The 16,533-nt window shown below is 40.0% G+C and overlaps 1 protein-coding gene across 3 annotated transcripts in view; it reads left to right on the plus strand.

Moving 5' to 3' along the window:
• Nucleotides 1-10,823, plus strand: part of ODAD2 (outer dynein arm docking complex subunit 2) — a 106,634-nt gene extending 95,811 nt beyond the window's left edge. For 2 of the 3 annotated variants that reach the window (XM_024750032.1, XM_024750033.1), the window contains exons 18-19: nt 9,192-9,380; nt 10,516-10,823. In XM_024750032.1, the coding sequence (XP_024605800.1) occupies nt 9,192-9,380; nt 10,516-10,764 (438 nt within the window). In that variant the 3' untranslated portion in view covers nt 10,765-10,823. The remainder of the gene's footprint in view (nt 1-9,191; nt 9,381-10,515) is intronic. The other variant, XM_024750034.1, reaches the window with a different exon arrangement.
• The last annotated feature ends 5,710 nt before the right edge of the window (nt 10,824-16,533 follow it).

A 16,533-nucleotide genomic window follows, 5' to 3' on the forward strand; every position in this document is an offset into this window, starting at 1 on the left:
CCTTGATCATTATGTAGTGTCCTTCTTTGTCTCTTGTAGTAGTCTTTATTTTACAGTCTATTTTGTCTGATATGAGAATTGCTACTCCAGCTTTCTTTTGGTTTCCATTTGCATGAAATATCTTATTCCATCCCGTTTCAGTCTGTATGTGTCTCTAGGTCTGAAGTGGGTCTCTTGTAGACAGCAAATATATGGGTCTGGTTTTTGTATCCATTCAGCCAATCTGTATCTTTTGGTGGGAGCATTTAGTCCATTAACATTTACAGTAATTATCGATATGTATGTACCTATTCCCATTTTCTTAATTGTTTTGATCATCCACACGGTTCAGAATAAAAGGGAGAAAAAGTAGAAAGAAAAAATTAGTAAAAGTAGAAAGAAAGGAGGGATGGAGAGAGGGAGGGACGGAGGAAGGAAGGAAGGAGGGAAGGAAGGAAAAAAAGAGAATATAAAGTAAAATAAAATAAGATAAAGTATAATAATGTTATTAAAATAAAAAAATAATTATTAAGAAAAAAGGACGGATAGAACCCTAGGACAAATGGTGGAAGCAAAGCTATACAGCATAAATCTTGCTCTCAAAGTCCACCTCCTCAGTTTGGGATGATTAGCCCCGCCCGCCCCGGCGGGTGAGCAGACAAGCCTCTCGGCCTGGTGAGTGCCGGTCGGCCCCTATCCTCTGTGCAGGAATCTCCCCGCTTTGTCCTCCGCACCCCTGTTGCTGCGCTGTCCTCCGCGGCTCCCAAGCTTCCCCCATACGCCACCCGCAGTCTCCGCCCACGAAGGGGCTCCTATTCTGTGAAAACCTTCCCTCCTTCACGGCTCCCTCCCACTGGTGCAGGTCCCGTCCCTATTCTTTTGTCTCTGTTTATTCTTTTTTTTTTCTTTTGCCCTACCCAGGTACGTGGGGGGTTTCTTGCCTTTTGGGAGGTCTGAGGTCTTCTGCCAGCGTTCAGTAGGTGTTCTGTAGGAGTTGTTCCCCGTGTAGATGTAATTCTGGTGTATCTGTGGGGAGGAAGGTGATCTCCGCGTCTTACTCTTCCGCCATCTTCCCGGAAGCCCCCTACCAGTTGAATTTTAACCAAAAATATTTTGCTAGTTTATATTTTCATCACATTTGTGTATTTGACTTAATTTTGTTTAATTTGAACTTGACATCTTTTCCTACTTATTCAACCACTCAGGCTTTACTTTGATAGCAGCGTGAAGGTGTTTCATATTCTCTTTTTCAATTATGGTTTTTGTTTGTCTTGGGAAATGTCATTGGCAAAACAGCTTCATCTCTTTTGGAATTATTAACTCTAAATTGGGAAGCTTCTTCTGACTGTTTATAAACTAACTGTAATGTGACAACTTCAACTGTTGGCACTTCCAAGTCCAAACACAGTGTGCAGTGAAAAGACACGAAATGAGAAGTCAGGAGTTCTGAGGTTGCTTTTTAGTTTTGTCACTCATTGTGCGTGAACCTTTAGGAACCTTTAGCCTTCCTATCTATAAAATGAGGATGTCATGTCTTCTTAAGGCAGAGTTGTGAGCATCAGATGAGGTAATGTGTGCAGGAGTCCTTTGTAAACTGCCAAAGGATTAGGCTGTTGTTACTGTATTAGTATTATTTTTATTTCAGTATGGTTGATTTACAGTGTGACGTTAATTACTGCTGCACAGTGAGGGGATTCAGTTACACACACACACACACATATATACATTCTTTTTGTCATGTTCTTTTCCGTTATGGTTTATCACAGGATACTGCATGTAGTTCCCTGTGCTATACAGTAGGACCTTGTTGTTTATCCATTCTATATATAAAAGCTCACATCTACTAACCCCATCCTCCCACTCCATCCTTCCCCCAACCTCTTCCCCCTGGCAACCACCAGTCTGTTCTCTATGTCCGTGATTCTGTTTTTGTTTCATAGATAAGTTCATTTGTGTCATATTTTAGATTCCACATATAAGTCATATCATATGGTATTTGTCTTTCTCTTTCTTTTTTTTTACTATTACTATTATTACTATTATCATTATTATTATTAAAGATTTTTCCAGTACAGGTTAGTATTTGAATTGTCTATAACCCATATTGTACCACTGGTGAAGTTGGCAAAGACTAGTTATTAAGACACATGAGAAGGTGGGAAATGTGGTGGATTTCCCAGCTGCTTAGCATTTAGTGAAAGACAGTCTTGGTGGAATAATTACTTTTTCCATCCTCAAATATACTGTCTTCCTTTCCAGAGAAACCATGTGAGGCAAGAAGTCATGTGTCTAAAATCTTTAAAGCTGAAAAGGAAAAAAAGAAAGAAAGAAAGAATCTCACCTTCAAAACAAACAAACAAACTTTGGAGGGGCTTGTGGGCTTGAGTGTAACACTTCACTGTCCCACAGATTAGAAACGTTAGGAGACCTTGGTGAGCCACACCCACGACCTCGCTGACACTGGCTCGCTGGGTCTCTTGCCACGCACCTCAGGAAGTTCTTGGATCAGAGGCAGGTGCGATCACTCTCGTTATTCTTCCCCCCGCTGCCCCAGTGCTGTGGCTCACGGGATCCACTGATAAAGCAGTGAGAGAACCAGGAAGTCACTAGAATGGGAGGCTAAGTGATCTGATCCATTTACACTCCATCTTACAGAGCTAATAACACTCTTTTCTTTTTAGTGTTTGTGATTGTGGTTAAGTATCTTAAAGTTATAGTCCCCTTATTTTTTCATAATTCAGCAAACATTTATTGAAAGTCCTCTGAGTGACAGACACCAGACAACATCCCAAGTGAGAGTCAAAGAACAAGACCAGGTGTCTCTGCTCTTGAAGAACTCACACGTTAATGGGGGGAGGACCCATGAGAAAATCATTGCAGTATGATGAAAAGTAAAGAGCCACAGATGTCTTTGGTTTTCAGTAGCCAAATCGGATTTTAGGATGAGCTGATTCAACCGCTCAACGGTGTCTTCAAGGACCAGGCTCTTGTCCTCTTTCTGTTCTGCCATTCTCAGTGTTGTTATAAATAGGAAAACTTTTCCAGAAGATTTCTGAGTTGTCATCTCAGAAGTCATTAGCCACAACTGGGCCATATCTAGGCCACCCCTAAGCAAATCATTGGCAAGGGGAAGGCGACTTCTAGGATAGGTTTAGGCCTCTGGGGTTAGAGATGCTCTCTCCTGATGCTTGTCTGTGAGAATTAGACAACCAAACAAAATCAAGACTTGGCTGATTTATTTTGCTATGCAGCAGAAGCTAACACAACATTGTAAAGCAACTATATTCCAATAAAAATTAATTAAAAATAAAAACTAAAACTGATTACAAATTCTATCTAAAATATAGTTGTTTTATTTGATTTTATCTTTATTAAAATTCTATTATATGTGAAATATAGTCATATATTTATTAAATAACATATAAAAAGAATATATTGCAAAAAAAAGACTTTGTAAACACGAGAGGATGAGGAAATGGATTTTTGGACAAAACCATCGAAAAGAATATGGAAGGCAGGGGGTGACCAACACTGAGAAGGGGAGTGGGGAAATTTTCATGGAGGAGCTGTTATTTAAGCTGCTATTAAAAGATGAGTCAGAGTTTTCAGAGCTGAGTAGGAGTTTGTAGTTTGGTAGGGCTAAACTCCAGGTAAAGAAAATAACTTGGTCAAAGATATAAAAGAACATGGTACGTCGGGAACAGCAATAATCCTAGAGGCCAGAATATAGCTTATGCAAAAGAGTATGGGAAAGAAGAGGTTGGGAAAATACGTGAATGTCATTTAGACCTGATCCTGAAGGAAATGAAGCCAGTACAGGATTTTAAGAAATCTTCTGTCCCTTTGTCAATGTCTTTCTAGTCTTTTTGGAGGTCTGACACTCATTCCCAAGTAGGTGCCTCAGGAAGGGCCTGTGTTAGCATCACTCCCTGAAGTCATCCATGTTTATAACAGTTTTATCCTTGAAGGTCATTGGGCTTCAAACTTTTGGAAGTTAGAACCTTGCTTCACATTTTCTCTTGAGTAGCTCACACGTTACTTTCTTTTCCTTTGCATAAACCATTGTTGTTGGAAAGTCTAAGGATAATAGCTTATTATTTTCTTTAGAAGTGCCTTGGTCTTTTTGCCTGGAAGACCAAAGAATCTTTTTCTGTTTTATTACTGTCCAGCAGTTGTACTAGTATTTGTCTTTATGTTAGCCAATTCTGGGCTAGTTTTCCCTGGTATATTGAGTGACCTTTCAATATATTCTCAGGTTTTATTTATTTCAGGAGAGAGTTTTCTTGAATTACAGTTTTTAAAATTTTGCTCTCTTGTATTGCTTTGTTTCCTTCTTGGGGGCTCTTACTGTACATATGTTAGATTTTCTCTGCCTGTTTGTTCTCTTGAAGTTTTTGTTAGCTCTTTTTCCATCATTTTGGAGTTTTCACATCTTCTATTTATTTAAAGATATTTCCCATTTTGTTTATTCATTCTTGTGTTACTTCTAGTTTACTCTTTATTTCCAAAATTAATTTTAATTTTATCTCTAACTTTTTGTGGATCTTTAAAAATGGGTTTTTACTAATCACCTAATTTGTGAGCTTTAATAATTCTAATCATACTTTCTATGATTTTCTTTTTTTCATTTTTTTCTTGTAGTAACTCCAAATGGAAATTGACTGTGGTCTTTTTATATATAGTGCATTTTTAATTGAAATGAGTTTTCATGGTCTTTTAGGAGAGAGATGTGGGCCAGGGTAGCATTTTTAATTTCATGGTTCTTAGGATGCCATGTCTGCTACTTTCACAGTGATGGAGAGTAGACTCAAACTCCTGTGCTCTCTTGCCCTCCTTTTATCTGGACTTTCTCTTCTCTTCTTCCTGTTACCCTTGCCTTGTTCAATTAGGATGCAACCCCAGTAGTTTCTCCTCAGTGCTGGCTTTGTCCTGTGACAGGGCTTCAGTTTTAAGAATTCATGGGACTCAGACCTATAGAACATTCTAGCACCATCATACCTGTGTGTCATTTTAGTCTTATCCATCCATCAGAGCCTGAAAAGTCAGCTCCCAGCTTCTGTTGCTGTTCCTGAGCTTTCCAATGTGACCTAATGGCAATTTGGTTTCCCTTTGCTTTTCCCCTGCAGATTTCAGAGTTTCTTAGAGCATGTGGGCTTTGTAGCGCTTGGTAACTTGTCCTGATCAGCTTGTATTTGGGGGTTGGTGTAGATATCTAGTTGCTGAATATTGCTGTATGTGTTGTCCCTTTTTTGTTTTGCTATAATACTTGCTCTGTTACCATAGGGAGATTCAAAAACTGTGGCCACCATCATCTTTCAGGAATTCCTCCAGTTTTTTCTCAAGAAAAAAATTGTTAGATAATTATATAATTGATACATTTATTAGATTATTGATGCATATAACATCACTTAGAAAAGGTTGGGCATATCTGGATTCAAATCCCACTTCTGCCACTTATCAGTTTTCTTTTCACATATTAGTTCATTTCTCTGAGGTTCTTCTCATCTATAAGGTGGAAATACTACTACAACTACCACTACCAAGTACTACCTCAAAGAGTAATTTGAATTAAATTAAGTTGGATGTTTGACCAGAGGTTAATAAATTCACATTTATAATCTTCTGATTTGATTGCATCGTAAAGCACAGAAGTGTAATAAGGTGACAATGTAGAAAGATAATTTCTTTTGTATTACTTAAAAACCTTTATTGTAGAATTTTAGAAAAAATGGCAATTAAATATTTTCAAAATTATTTATTGATACATCAGAATTAGGAAGTGTGTCCTAACGATCAGAAATTATATTTAAATTTGACATTGAGAACAAGCCCACCAGTATTGCTGATACCATGTCACCTAGCAGTCAGGAGAGGCAACATGTTGTGGACAAAGATGCTTTGCCCTTAAAATTGGGAAGAACCTGACTTAGGCCCTTCCTTCATCATTTCCTAGAAGCTTAGTTTGGTTTGTTATACCCTCAGTGAAAATTTTCCTTCCATAGCTGCAAGTCTGCATGTAATCAAATTCAATAAATGTTAATTGAGCATGTACTCACTGTTAGAAACTGGCTTAGGCACTGGACATATAACACTGAGCTAGACCCACAGAGTCCCTGCCCTCCTGGAACTTACAGTTCAAGGACAAAGGCAAACAGATAAGCTAATACTGCATAGAGTATTATAAACAGAGAAGAGGGACTTCCCTGGTGGCACAGTAGTTGAGAGTCCGCCTGCCAATGCAGGGGACGCGGGTTTGGGCCCTGGTCCGGGAAGATCCAGCATGCCACGGAGCAGCTAGGCCTGTGCGCCACAGCTACTGAGCCTGCGCTCTAGAGCCCGCAAGCCACAACTACTGAGCCTGTGTGCTGCAACTACTGAAGCCCATGCGCCTAGGGCCCATGCTTCTCTATGGGAGAAGCCACCACAGTGAGAGGCCCAGGCACCCCAGCAAAGAGTGGCCCCTGCTTGCCGCAACTAGAGAAAGCCCACACACGGCAACTAAGACCCCAAAATAAATAATAAAATAAATTAAAAAATAAAAAAATAAACAGAGAAGAACCAGGTATTATAGGAGGAGCGGCTTAGCTCAGACTTGAGGTTCAGGAAAGGCTTCCTGAAGAAAATGGCACATTAGCTAGTAGCTGAGGATGTGTAGGAATCCCCAAGCCAATAGGAAAGCAGACAAAAGGGCATGTGCAAAGGCATGGAGACACGCAGGCAGCACATCTGAGGACGTAAAACAAAGGACTAATGCATAAACAGTGCTTCCAATACTGGTTGAAGTTCAGACTCACCAGGAGAGTTTTTAAAGAATCAGATTTTTTTTTTTTATAGGCCCCAGCCCAGACTTGCTGAACTGTATTCTCAGAGAACATTTCAAGATTCTGGCTGTTAGCTCCTCTGGGGAGCCACTGGCTTAGGGTGTGTGTGGGGCTGGGGAAAGGGGCTCAAGTTAGGGAGGGTGAGGCAGGGAACCCAGGGTTGCACTGGGAAGGGCTGTAAAGCATGTGTGGAGTTGGGATTTTATCCTAAGGGTGGAGGAGCTATGGAAGGACTGGGGAGGTATGGGGATGAGGAGATCAGATTCATGATTTATAAGGATCACGGAGTTTACTAAGGCATGGCCCCTGCCGTCATGAGTGATACAATCTAGTTTATGAGATTGAACATCTTTGAACCTCAGTTTTTAAAATCAAAAATGGAAAAACAGTATCTACTTTGCATGGTTATTTGGAGGTTTAACTGAGATAATTTATGCACAAAGTGCCTGACATATAGTTGATGCTCAAAAGATGTGAATTTCTGTTGTTTGAGAAAACCACGGAGCCAGGTAATTGGTGGATGTCACGCAGCCGCTGTCCAACACCAGGGGAGGTGGGGTTTCTGTTTCGCCATCTATCTCCAGGTTCCTCTGACAAATTCCTTGTCTCTGCCCACACGGCCATACCGGGACAGAAAGCCCGCTTTTTCTCACTACCTCAGTTACGGTCTTTATGCTGATGACTTCCAAGTCTCTACCTCTAGCCTGGTGTTCACTCCTGAGCCCCAGAGCCGCAAAGCCAACTGACTCCTTAAGTGGAACCCTCCACTTAAATGTCTTGTGGGTACTTCTTCTGTTACCTAACACCACCCTTTCCCACACCAAGAAAACAAAACAAAACCCCAATTTCCAACATTATCAACACCACTAGGGCAAGTCAGAAGCATGGGAATTGAGTCACTCGTCCTTATCTTCTCCAGTTAACCCTCACAAGTCCACACCCTTCTCTCCAGGCTGGACCATCACCTCCTCCAAACCACCACCACCTGTTACCTGAACTTGTGAAACAGCCTGAGTCCCCAACACCATTCTTTGCCCCAACCCTGCAATCTTGAGGGACCTTCCATGAGGCAAAATGGAGAAAATCGCCTCTCCTGCTTCCCCACACACAGTTAATAAGCCTCTTCAGCGGCTTTTGAATGCCACCGAAGCGAGTCTTATGGTCTCCCATTCTCCCTCTCCTATTTTATGCTCTAACCATCCTGACCTAGAAAAAAGTACCTTGTCTCCCAATCTCGGTTCCTCACCCAGAATCTCCTTCACACTGGATAACCCCTCACCCCTGAGGTCTCAGCTGGCAAACATCATGGTGGAGGGGCACTCCTTGAATCTTTACACCAGCCAAGAGTCCCTTGTCACACGTATTTGTAGTGTCTTTCCCTCTTCCCCATTAATGCTCCTCGGTCTACTTGTAGCTTCCTAATGCCCATCTTCCCCACTAGATTGTAGCAACGTGGTGGCTAGAGTATTCACAGTCAGTCCATGTTGTTCACGGATTCTATCTGGGGAGTCACCTACTTGCTCACATTTTTTGTAACTCCCAAATCAGCACTCAGGGCACTTTCTCAGTCATTCTTGGACATGCACAGAAAAGTGAAACTTTAAGTTGCCCGACACACTCACTCTCAGTGGGGGTTGGGCAAGCTGACGCTCTGCCCGCTTGTCTCCGCCCTTGGACCCTCGATAAGCCTCCGTAGTGCAGTCTGCTTAGTGCCACGTTTTCCACATGTTTGTGTTTTTTGTTGGTTTCACTGTTGAAAATGGCCCCCATGCATAGTACTGAAGTGCAGTCAGTGTTCCTAAGTGCAAGAAAGCTGTGATATGCCTTGTGGAGAAAATACACGTGCTAGATAAGCTTCATTCAGGCGTGAGCTACAGTGTATATTGTCTGTGGGTTCAATGTTAATGAATTAACGCATATGAAATGAGATGTCTTTAAACAGAAGCACACATAAAACAAGGTTATATTTTGATCAGTTCGTGACAATGTGACCAGAGGCTTGCAGGAAGCTAGCCCTGTATCTCCCCTAGTAGCAATGGTTCAGTATTAGCTAATTCTGTTTCTGTGATGATTTAATAGAACATAACTACTGCAATAATAAGACTCAATGTGTTTTGTTAACTTCTATATCCCCAGTAGTTATCACAGTGACTCTCACGTGATAGTTGTTCAATACACATTTGTGGAAACGGACCTGTCTCTGTGTATGTGTTGTACATACCTACATTTATGTATGTGTGTATAACATAACATGTAAATATATGACATATAAATTGAATTTTTTTCACGCCAAAGGTATACCTCACAGCCTTATCATTACTTTGTGCTTTTTAAAAAAATGCTAAACATAGGTTTATTTTTGATATCATCTTTATTTTTATTGTTATCTAGGATGCTGGAGAGATGGTCCGTTCCTTTGTTGGTGGTTTGGAACTTGTTGTCAATTTACTGAAATCAGATAATAAAGAAGTTTTGGCGAGTGTATGTGCTGCTATTACCAATATAGCAAAAGATCAAGAAAATTTAGCTGTTATCACAGATCATGGAGTTGTCCCTTTATTGTCCAAACTAGCAAATACAGTAAGTAATGTATCTTTTTCTTTCAAAATGTATATTGTCATATCACGGTGTAGTAGCAAAAACAATGAGCTTAAAATCCAAAGACCTGGATTCAAGTTTAATATCTGTCACTTGTGAGGTATGAGATTTTAGTGAATTCATTTTAGTTTCTCTGAGACTAATAAATGTGAAAGTATATTTCAAACTGAAATCATCACCATCGTCGTTATTACGAGCCTTAAGATAATTGTTCATGCCGACTTTAGAAGGTAAATGCTCCTCTCCCAGCTTAGCAAGCTTGGGTCGATGGTGTTCTTGAGCTAGAAGGTTTTGGCAATCGCTGTATTGTTTACCCAGAGTTGTGCCAGATAGAACAAGCAGGCTTGAGAGATAATGACTTCACCATGACCAGAGGTATTTGAGCATAGCTTGAACTTGGCAGAGAAGTCGTGGAGCAGAAATTCAATGATTGGAAGCCTGCTTGGTCTACAAGACTTTTGGGCCAGTCTAATACTAAATTCCTGAGAATATCTGCCAGTTTCAGTTAAGGGCACCAAGTTGTGACCTGAATCAAGAGAACAGTACAATTAATAGACAGAAAATTATGGTGTTATTCAGTTGTATTATATCTGTATGAGGTAATTACATCCAGAAAGAAGTATGTGGTCTGCGTAAACAATGCAGAAAGGAAAATGGCAGACTCAAAACCTGTCCTCGTCTGCTGCGTTGTCTTCTCCCTCTTGGGAACCAAGGTGTATTCCTGATGTGGAAGTATTCCTAAGGTGAAGAGGTAGAATAATCCACTTCCCCCACTTACCTGGCAGGCTCCCTTAAGAGTGTCCAGTACTCCTTAGTTGTTTTTATTACTTGGCCACTCGCTGATCTGTAGCTCTGTGTTGTGAGTAGACTTGCTCAAAAGGAAATTGAGCCTTGAGCCAATAACTAATGCCAGACACCTGATCGCCTTTACCTGCATGCACTCCACTCAGTTCATAAAAAGAAAAGGCAGGATTGAACCTTGATACATTGGTGACCCACCAGAATACTAGTTCCCAGCAAGACACCACCTGAGCAGCCAGTGGGTAATAAACACCTAGAGCAAAAGTATCACAGGGTCATTATGAAGCACGTACCATAATCCATTCTCCTTGTGCAGAATGATGATACACTGAGACGTCATCTAGCAGAAGCCATTTCGCGTTGCTGCATGTGGGGCAGAAACAGAGTGGCCTTTGGCGAGCACAAGGCCGTGGCTCCATTAGTGCGGTACCTGAAATCAAATGACACCAACGTGCACAGAGCGACAGCCCAAGCCTTGTACCAGCTTTCAGAAGATGCCGATAACTGCATCACCATGCATGAGAATGGCGCAGTGAAGGTACTGTTGACCAACTTTGTGGTTTAGTTCAAGTTATGTCAATGTAGGTTGGAAAGAAACTTAAGGAATGTTAAGGTTTTACTGAAAGGGGTATTTGAACACACAAAACTGCCCACCTGTTGGCATCACGGCTGCAAATGAGCCATGTGTTATCATTATCATGATTTGTGCTGCAGAAAAGTTGCGTGGAGACAGAATTTTTCTAAATTGAAAACTATAAAATGAACTCAGTTAAATAAGTACAAGTTCCATAATCTGAATTGGATTAAAGAAAATGTATAGTGCATGAATAATCAGTGGTATTCATAATTCTGTTTAATATTTTATTTACTTAGCACTTAAATAATAAAATACAGACACCAAATGCACAGCAAAGGAGCTGACAAACAGCAACTAGACAGTCTTGCCAGCCTTAACCACAAGGAAAGGACCAATTCAAAGACATGTTTTTTAAAAAAAAACAACAACAAAAAACTGTGCATCAAATTTTCTTTGCCTTTAACTAATATCCAGGTGGGAAAGTTTCTGCACATAGACTTTGATATATCTATAGATTGGAAACCACCTAGAGCTTATTCTGAGTGGAATGTTTTGATGACAACAGACAGAAAAATACTTAAGAGTACATGAACAGCTTACAAGTATTAGGAAAAATTGATTTCAAATTCTAGCTCTCTTCTATGGCTTGTTTCCTTGTACAATGTAATTTTACTGTCTGTTACCTCAGTTTGGAGCCTCTGACAGCCAGCTGCATTTACATTTTGAAATGTATACCTAAAGTTAGCTTGATCTTTTAGACAAAAGCTAATAAAATCTTAAGTTAATCATATCTTGTCAAACTTACATACGCTGAATATGAAACATCTATGGAGGAATGACTCTTAGAATGCCAGTTGGTAATTTTTTGAGGCCATTATTTGAATTTATCCTTTAAACCTATTATAGCTGAAGAATACGGTGTTAATTTTTCTGAAATTAAACCCAGTTTACGTTTAAATGTGTCAACTTTTCCATTATAAATCCATTTTTTCAGCACATAGGTTAGGCCATATTAATTTTTTCAAGCAAAACACTGGCATAAAAAGCACCTTTTAAACTAAGCACTAATTTTTTAAAGTTAATTATAAAAAAATATACTGGAATGTTTACTTCGAGTTACTAAAGAATGATAAAAATGTCATCACTTCTATGTGATTACGTTCACACTTCAAAAAAGAAGATTTTCTAATTTAAAATTATACGTTCTGTTATTGAACAAGGACAATCTAATATGCACAACCTAAAAACTTTTAAAGAAATGAAGCTATAAATTTAAGTAGCCTGATAAAGTGTCTGACGTAACATGCTTAGACAATTGTCAGTTTAAGAGCAGAATTTCTAGACTACTCAGAAAGTTTTCAAATTTAATAGGTTTACGTGTTACCATTCATTTGACATATATGCCAGGTATATGTGCAACTCTCAATTATTTCTCCTAATACAAGTCAGTAGGTAATCCAAAATCATTTATGAATTGTATTCTGCTATGAAAAATGTTGAAACTGTGTTCACCCACCCACACAGCTTATATAAATAAAAGAATAAAGCAATAAAAATGATGAGGGTGAGGGGACAGGATAGAGAAAAACAGAGAAAGTTTGGTTTGTTGCTCTTGAGACCCTTTCCCCGGTCATCTAAGGGTATGTGGAGGGCCTCTCTGTCTTGCCCATCGGCATTCCTGACTACCTGCTATTTCTACTGGAGGATAAGTGTAAAGAACCGATTCTTGTAAGTTTGCTGTAGGCTACTCTGTCACGAACAGAGGCTGGCCTCATGGTGCGCGCTCCCTCAGGCGGCTGTTGGGGAAGCATAAGGATCTGTGTCCCTTCTTCGGTTTTGAGGTAAAAAATGTGGATGTAGTGTAGTGGGTGTTGGTAGAATCCAGTGGGGTTTGGTAGTTGCTTGGATATGGGGAATAAAGGAAAGTGTTGAGTCAAAAATTCCTCCAGTCTTCAGGCTAGGTGAAGAGGAAGCTTCCATTAGCTACGACAATGCGAGAAAATATGTGGCACGTCAGGGTGGTTAAGGTCCTGCAGTGAATTGTCACGCTGTGTAACTGCTAACACTTCTGACTTCAAATGCGTATGAACTTTATCCACTATTTTGGCAAATCCCTGACTATTTTTGTTCCTAAATGCTACAGCACCTCTCTAGTCAAATGCTTAGTCGGCCCTTCGTATCGGTGGGTTCCACATCTGCAGATTCAACCAACCACAGACCGAAAACATTCAGAAAAAAAAATTCCAGCAAGTTCCAAAAAGCAAAACTGGAATTTGCCACATGTGCTGGCAACAATTTACATAGCATTTACATTGTATTTACAGCTATTTACGTAGCATTTACATTGTATTTACATAGCATTTACATTGTATTTACAGCTATTTACATAGCATTTACATTGTATTCGGTATTATAAATAATCCAGAGATGATTTAAAGACATACAAATGGCCAACAGGCACATGAAAAGATGCTCAACATCATTAATCATCAGAGAAATGCAAATCAAAACCACAATGAGGGGCTTCCCTGGTGGCGCAGTGGTTGGGGGTCCGCCTGCCGAGGCAGGGGACGTGGGTTCGTGCCCTGGTCCGAGAGGGTCCCACATGCCTTGGAGTGGCTGGGCCCGTGGGCCATGGCCACTGGGCCTGCGCGTCCGGGGCCTGTGCTCCGCAGCGGGAGGGGCCGCAGCAGTGAGAGGCCCGCGTACCCCCCCAAAAAAAACCATAATGAGATATCACCTCACACCTGTCAGAATGGCCATCATCAAAAAGACCACAAATATCAAATGCTGGAAAGGGTGTGGAGAAAAGGGAACCCTCTGGCCCTGCTGGTGGGAATGTAAATGGTGCAGCCACTATGGAAAACAGAATGGGGGTTCCTCAAAAAACTAAAAATAGAACTACCGTATGACCCAGCAATTCCACTCCTGGGTATATATCTAAAGAAAATGAAAACACTAATTTGAAAAGATACATGCACCCCAATGTTCATAGCAGCATTATTTGCAATTGCCAAGATATGGATGCAACCTAAATGTCCATCAACAGATGAATGGATAAGAGGATGTGATATATATATATACACACAATGTATATATACACAATGGAATATTACTCAGCCATAAAAAAGGATGAAATGCTGCCATTTGCAACAACATGGATGGACTTGGAGGGCATTATGCTGAGTGAAATAAGTCAGACAGAGGAAGACAAATACTGTATGTTATGACATATATGGAATCTGAAAAATGCAGCAAACTAGGGAATATGACAAAAAAGAAACAGACTCACAGGTAACAGAGAATACACTAGTGGTAAGCGGAGGGGAGAAAGAAGGGGGGAGGGGCAAGATAGGTGTGGGGGTTTAAAAGTGGCAAAACTACTAGGTATAAAATAGGTAAGCTGCAAGGATCTACTGTACAGCACAGGGAATAGAGCCAATATTTTATAATAACTATAATGGAATATAATCTTTAAAAATTGTGAATCACTGTGTCACAATCTGAAGCTAATATAATATTGTAAATCAGCTATACCTCAGTAAAAAATTAAAGTACACAGGACAATGTGTGTAGGTTATATGTAAATACTACATCACTTTATATGAGGGACCTGAACATCCGTGGATTTTGGTATCCTTGGGGGTCCTGGGACCAATCCCCCTTGGACACCAAGGCACAGCTGTATAGAGTTATTTCCTAGTCCTGCAAACATTCCTGCAGCAGCTGCCCATGAGCAATGTGGACAGGTTCTTTGACAATTACCAGAGTCATCCTGTCACCCTGTTCATAAGTAATTTATTCTAGAGTTAGCTCTTTCCCTGTACAATTTCCTCAACAGTAGCAGCTGACATTATGCAGTGTATCTGTGAGTGCCAACTGGTGTTTATTCTGTAGTAACAGAGAAGGAGCAGTTTTGAGGGTCTGGAATAAATTAAGTCCAGTTTCTAATGTGTTCTATTTATTATTTTTTTAAAATTTTATTTATTTATGTTTTACATCAAAACCCATGCACATATGGTCACCTTGTCTTTGATAAAGGAGGCAAGAATATACAATGGAGAAAAGACAACCTCTTCAATAAGGGGTGCTGGGAAAACTGGACAGCTACATGTAAAAGAATGAAATTAGAACACTTCCTAACACCATACACAAAAATAAACTCAAAATGGATTAAAGACCTAAATGTAAGGCCAGACACTATAAAACTCTTAGAGGAAAACATAGGCAGAACACTCTAGGACATACATCACAGCAAGATCCTTTTTGACCCACCTCCTAGAGAAATGGAAATAAAAACAAAAATAAACAAATGGGACCTAGTGAAACTTCAAAGCTTTTGCACAGCAAAGGAAACCATAAACAAGACCAAAAGACAACCATCAGAATGGGAGAAAATATTTGCAAATGAAGCAAGTGACAAAGGATTAATCTCCAAAATTTACAAGCAGCTCATGCAGCTCGATATCAAAAAAAATCCAAACAACCCAATACAAAAATGGGTGGAAGACCTAAATAGACATTTCTCCAAAGAAGATATACAGATTACCAACAAACACATGAAAGGATGCTCAACATCACTAATCATTAGAGAAATGCAAATCAAAACCACAGTGATGTTTCCCCTCACATCGGTCATAATGTGTTCCATTTAAATGGTCAGTTTGAATTTTAGGTCTAGAGCAATGCTATCCAGTAGAAATGTAATGTGAGCCACATGTGTAATATTATATTTTCTAGTAGCCCCAATTAAAGAAAAGATAAAGAAACAGGTAAAATTAATTTTAGTAATATATTTAATTTAACCCAGTACACCCAAGATATTATTTCAACATGAATCAATATAATAAAATACTAATACTTTACATTATCTTTTTTTGGTACTAAATCTTCAAAATCTGGTGTGTGTTTTTACACTTACGATACATCTCAATTTGGACTGGCCACATTTCAAGTTCTTAGCAGGTGGTTAGTGGTTTTCTTGTTCCACAGCATAGTCTAGAGACAGGAGAGAGGGCAGATTCCGGAAGTATCATTGGAGAGGTGTTAAGCCATGAATGAGGGTGGATAAGACTTTTTTGGCTGGGAGTTTAGAGAAGCCTGGGAAATGTCTACATTTTTACTCACGAAGCATGTAAACCAGGAAGAAGAACTGTCAAAGCAAACTCAGGAAGTCAGCCCGTTAACCAGGAGCCCTAGAAGCCAAAGGAAGAGTAGGTTTCCAAAGGGTTTGTGTTTGAATACTGCTAAGCCGTCAGTTATGATGAAAAATAATCCTTGTGGTAGAGGCTCTCCCGGCAAGCATCTCTTCTATAGGAACTAATAAACCCCCTGCTCTGATGCGTACGATGGGTAGGAATAATCCAGTCCTTACCCTCTCTATGGTTTCACACAGACTTCCTTCTCCAAAGTATCAGCCCAGGGTCTGTGTCATTACAAAACCTTGGGAACATGGAAGCAGAGCTGTTCACAACTGTATCGAAAATATGAGACATCTAGGAGATATTCCAAAGTCATTTGCTAATTATAACAAAACTGTAACATAGGAAAGTGATAGAACGAGTGATAGAAGAAGTTGCAGAAAAACTGAGCAAGACAAGCCCTTTCCTAAGACAGAAAAAGTGAGCAAATAGAAGGAAGATGAGCACCTTTAAGAAGCAGGAAACTCCCTTCCCCTCGTGACACTGGGTTTGTTTCGCAAACGTCTATACCAAGCAGGTAAAAACTACCATAACTTTCTGGAAGGCAGGAAATTGA

This window comes from Neophocaena asiaeorientalis, unplaced genomic scaffold (genome assembly GCF_003031525.2).
Source record: "Neophocaena asiaeorientalis asiaeorientalis breed wild unplaced genomic scaffold, Neophocaena_asiaeorientalis_V1.1 scaffold4, whole genome shotgun sequence".
Classification (NCBI taxonomy): domain Eukaryota; kingdom Metazoa; phylum Chordata; class Mammalia; order Artiodactyla; family Phocoenidae; genus Neophocaena; species Neophocaena asiaeorientalis.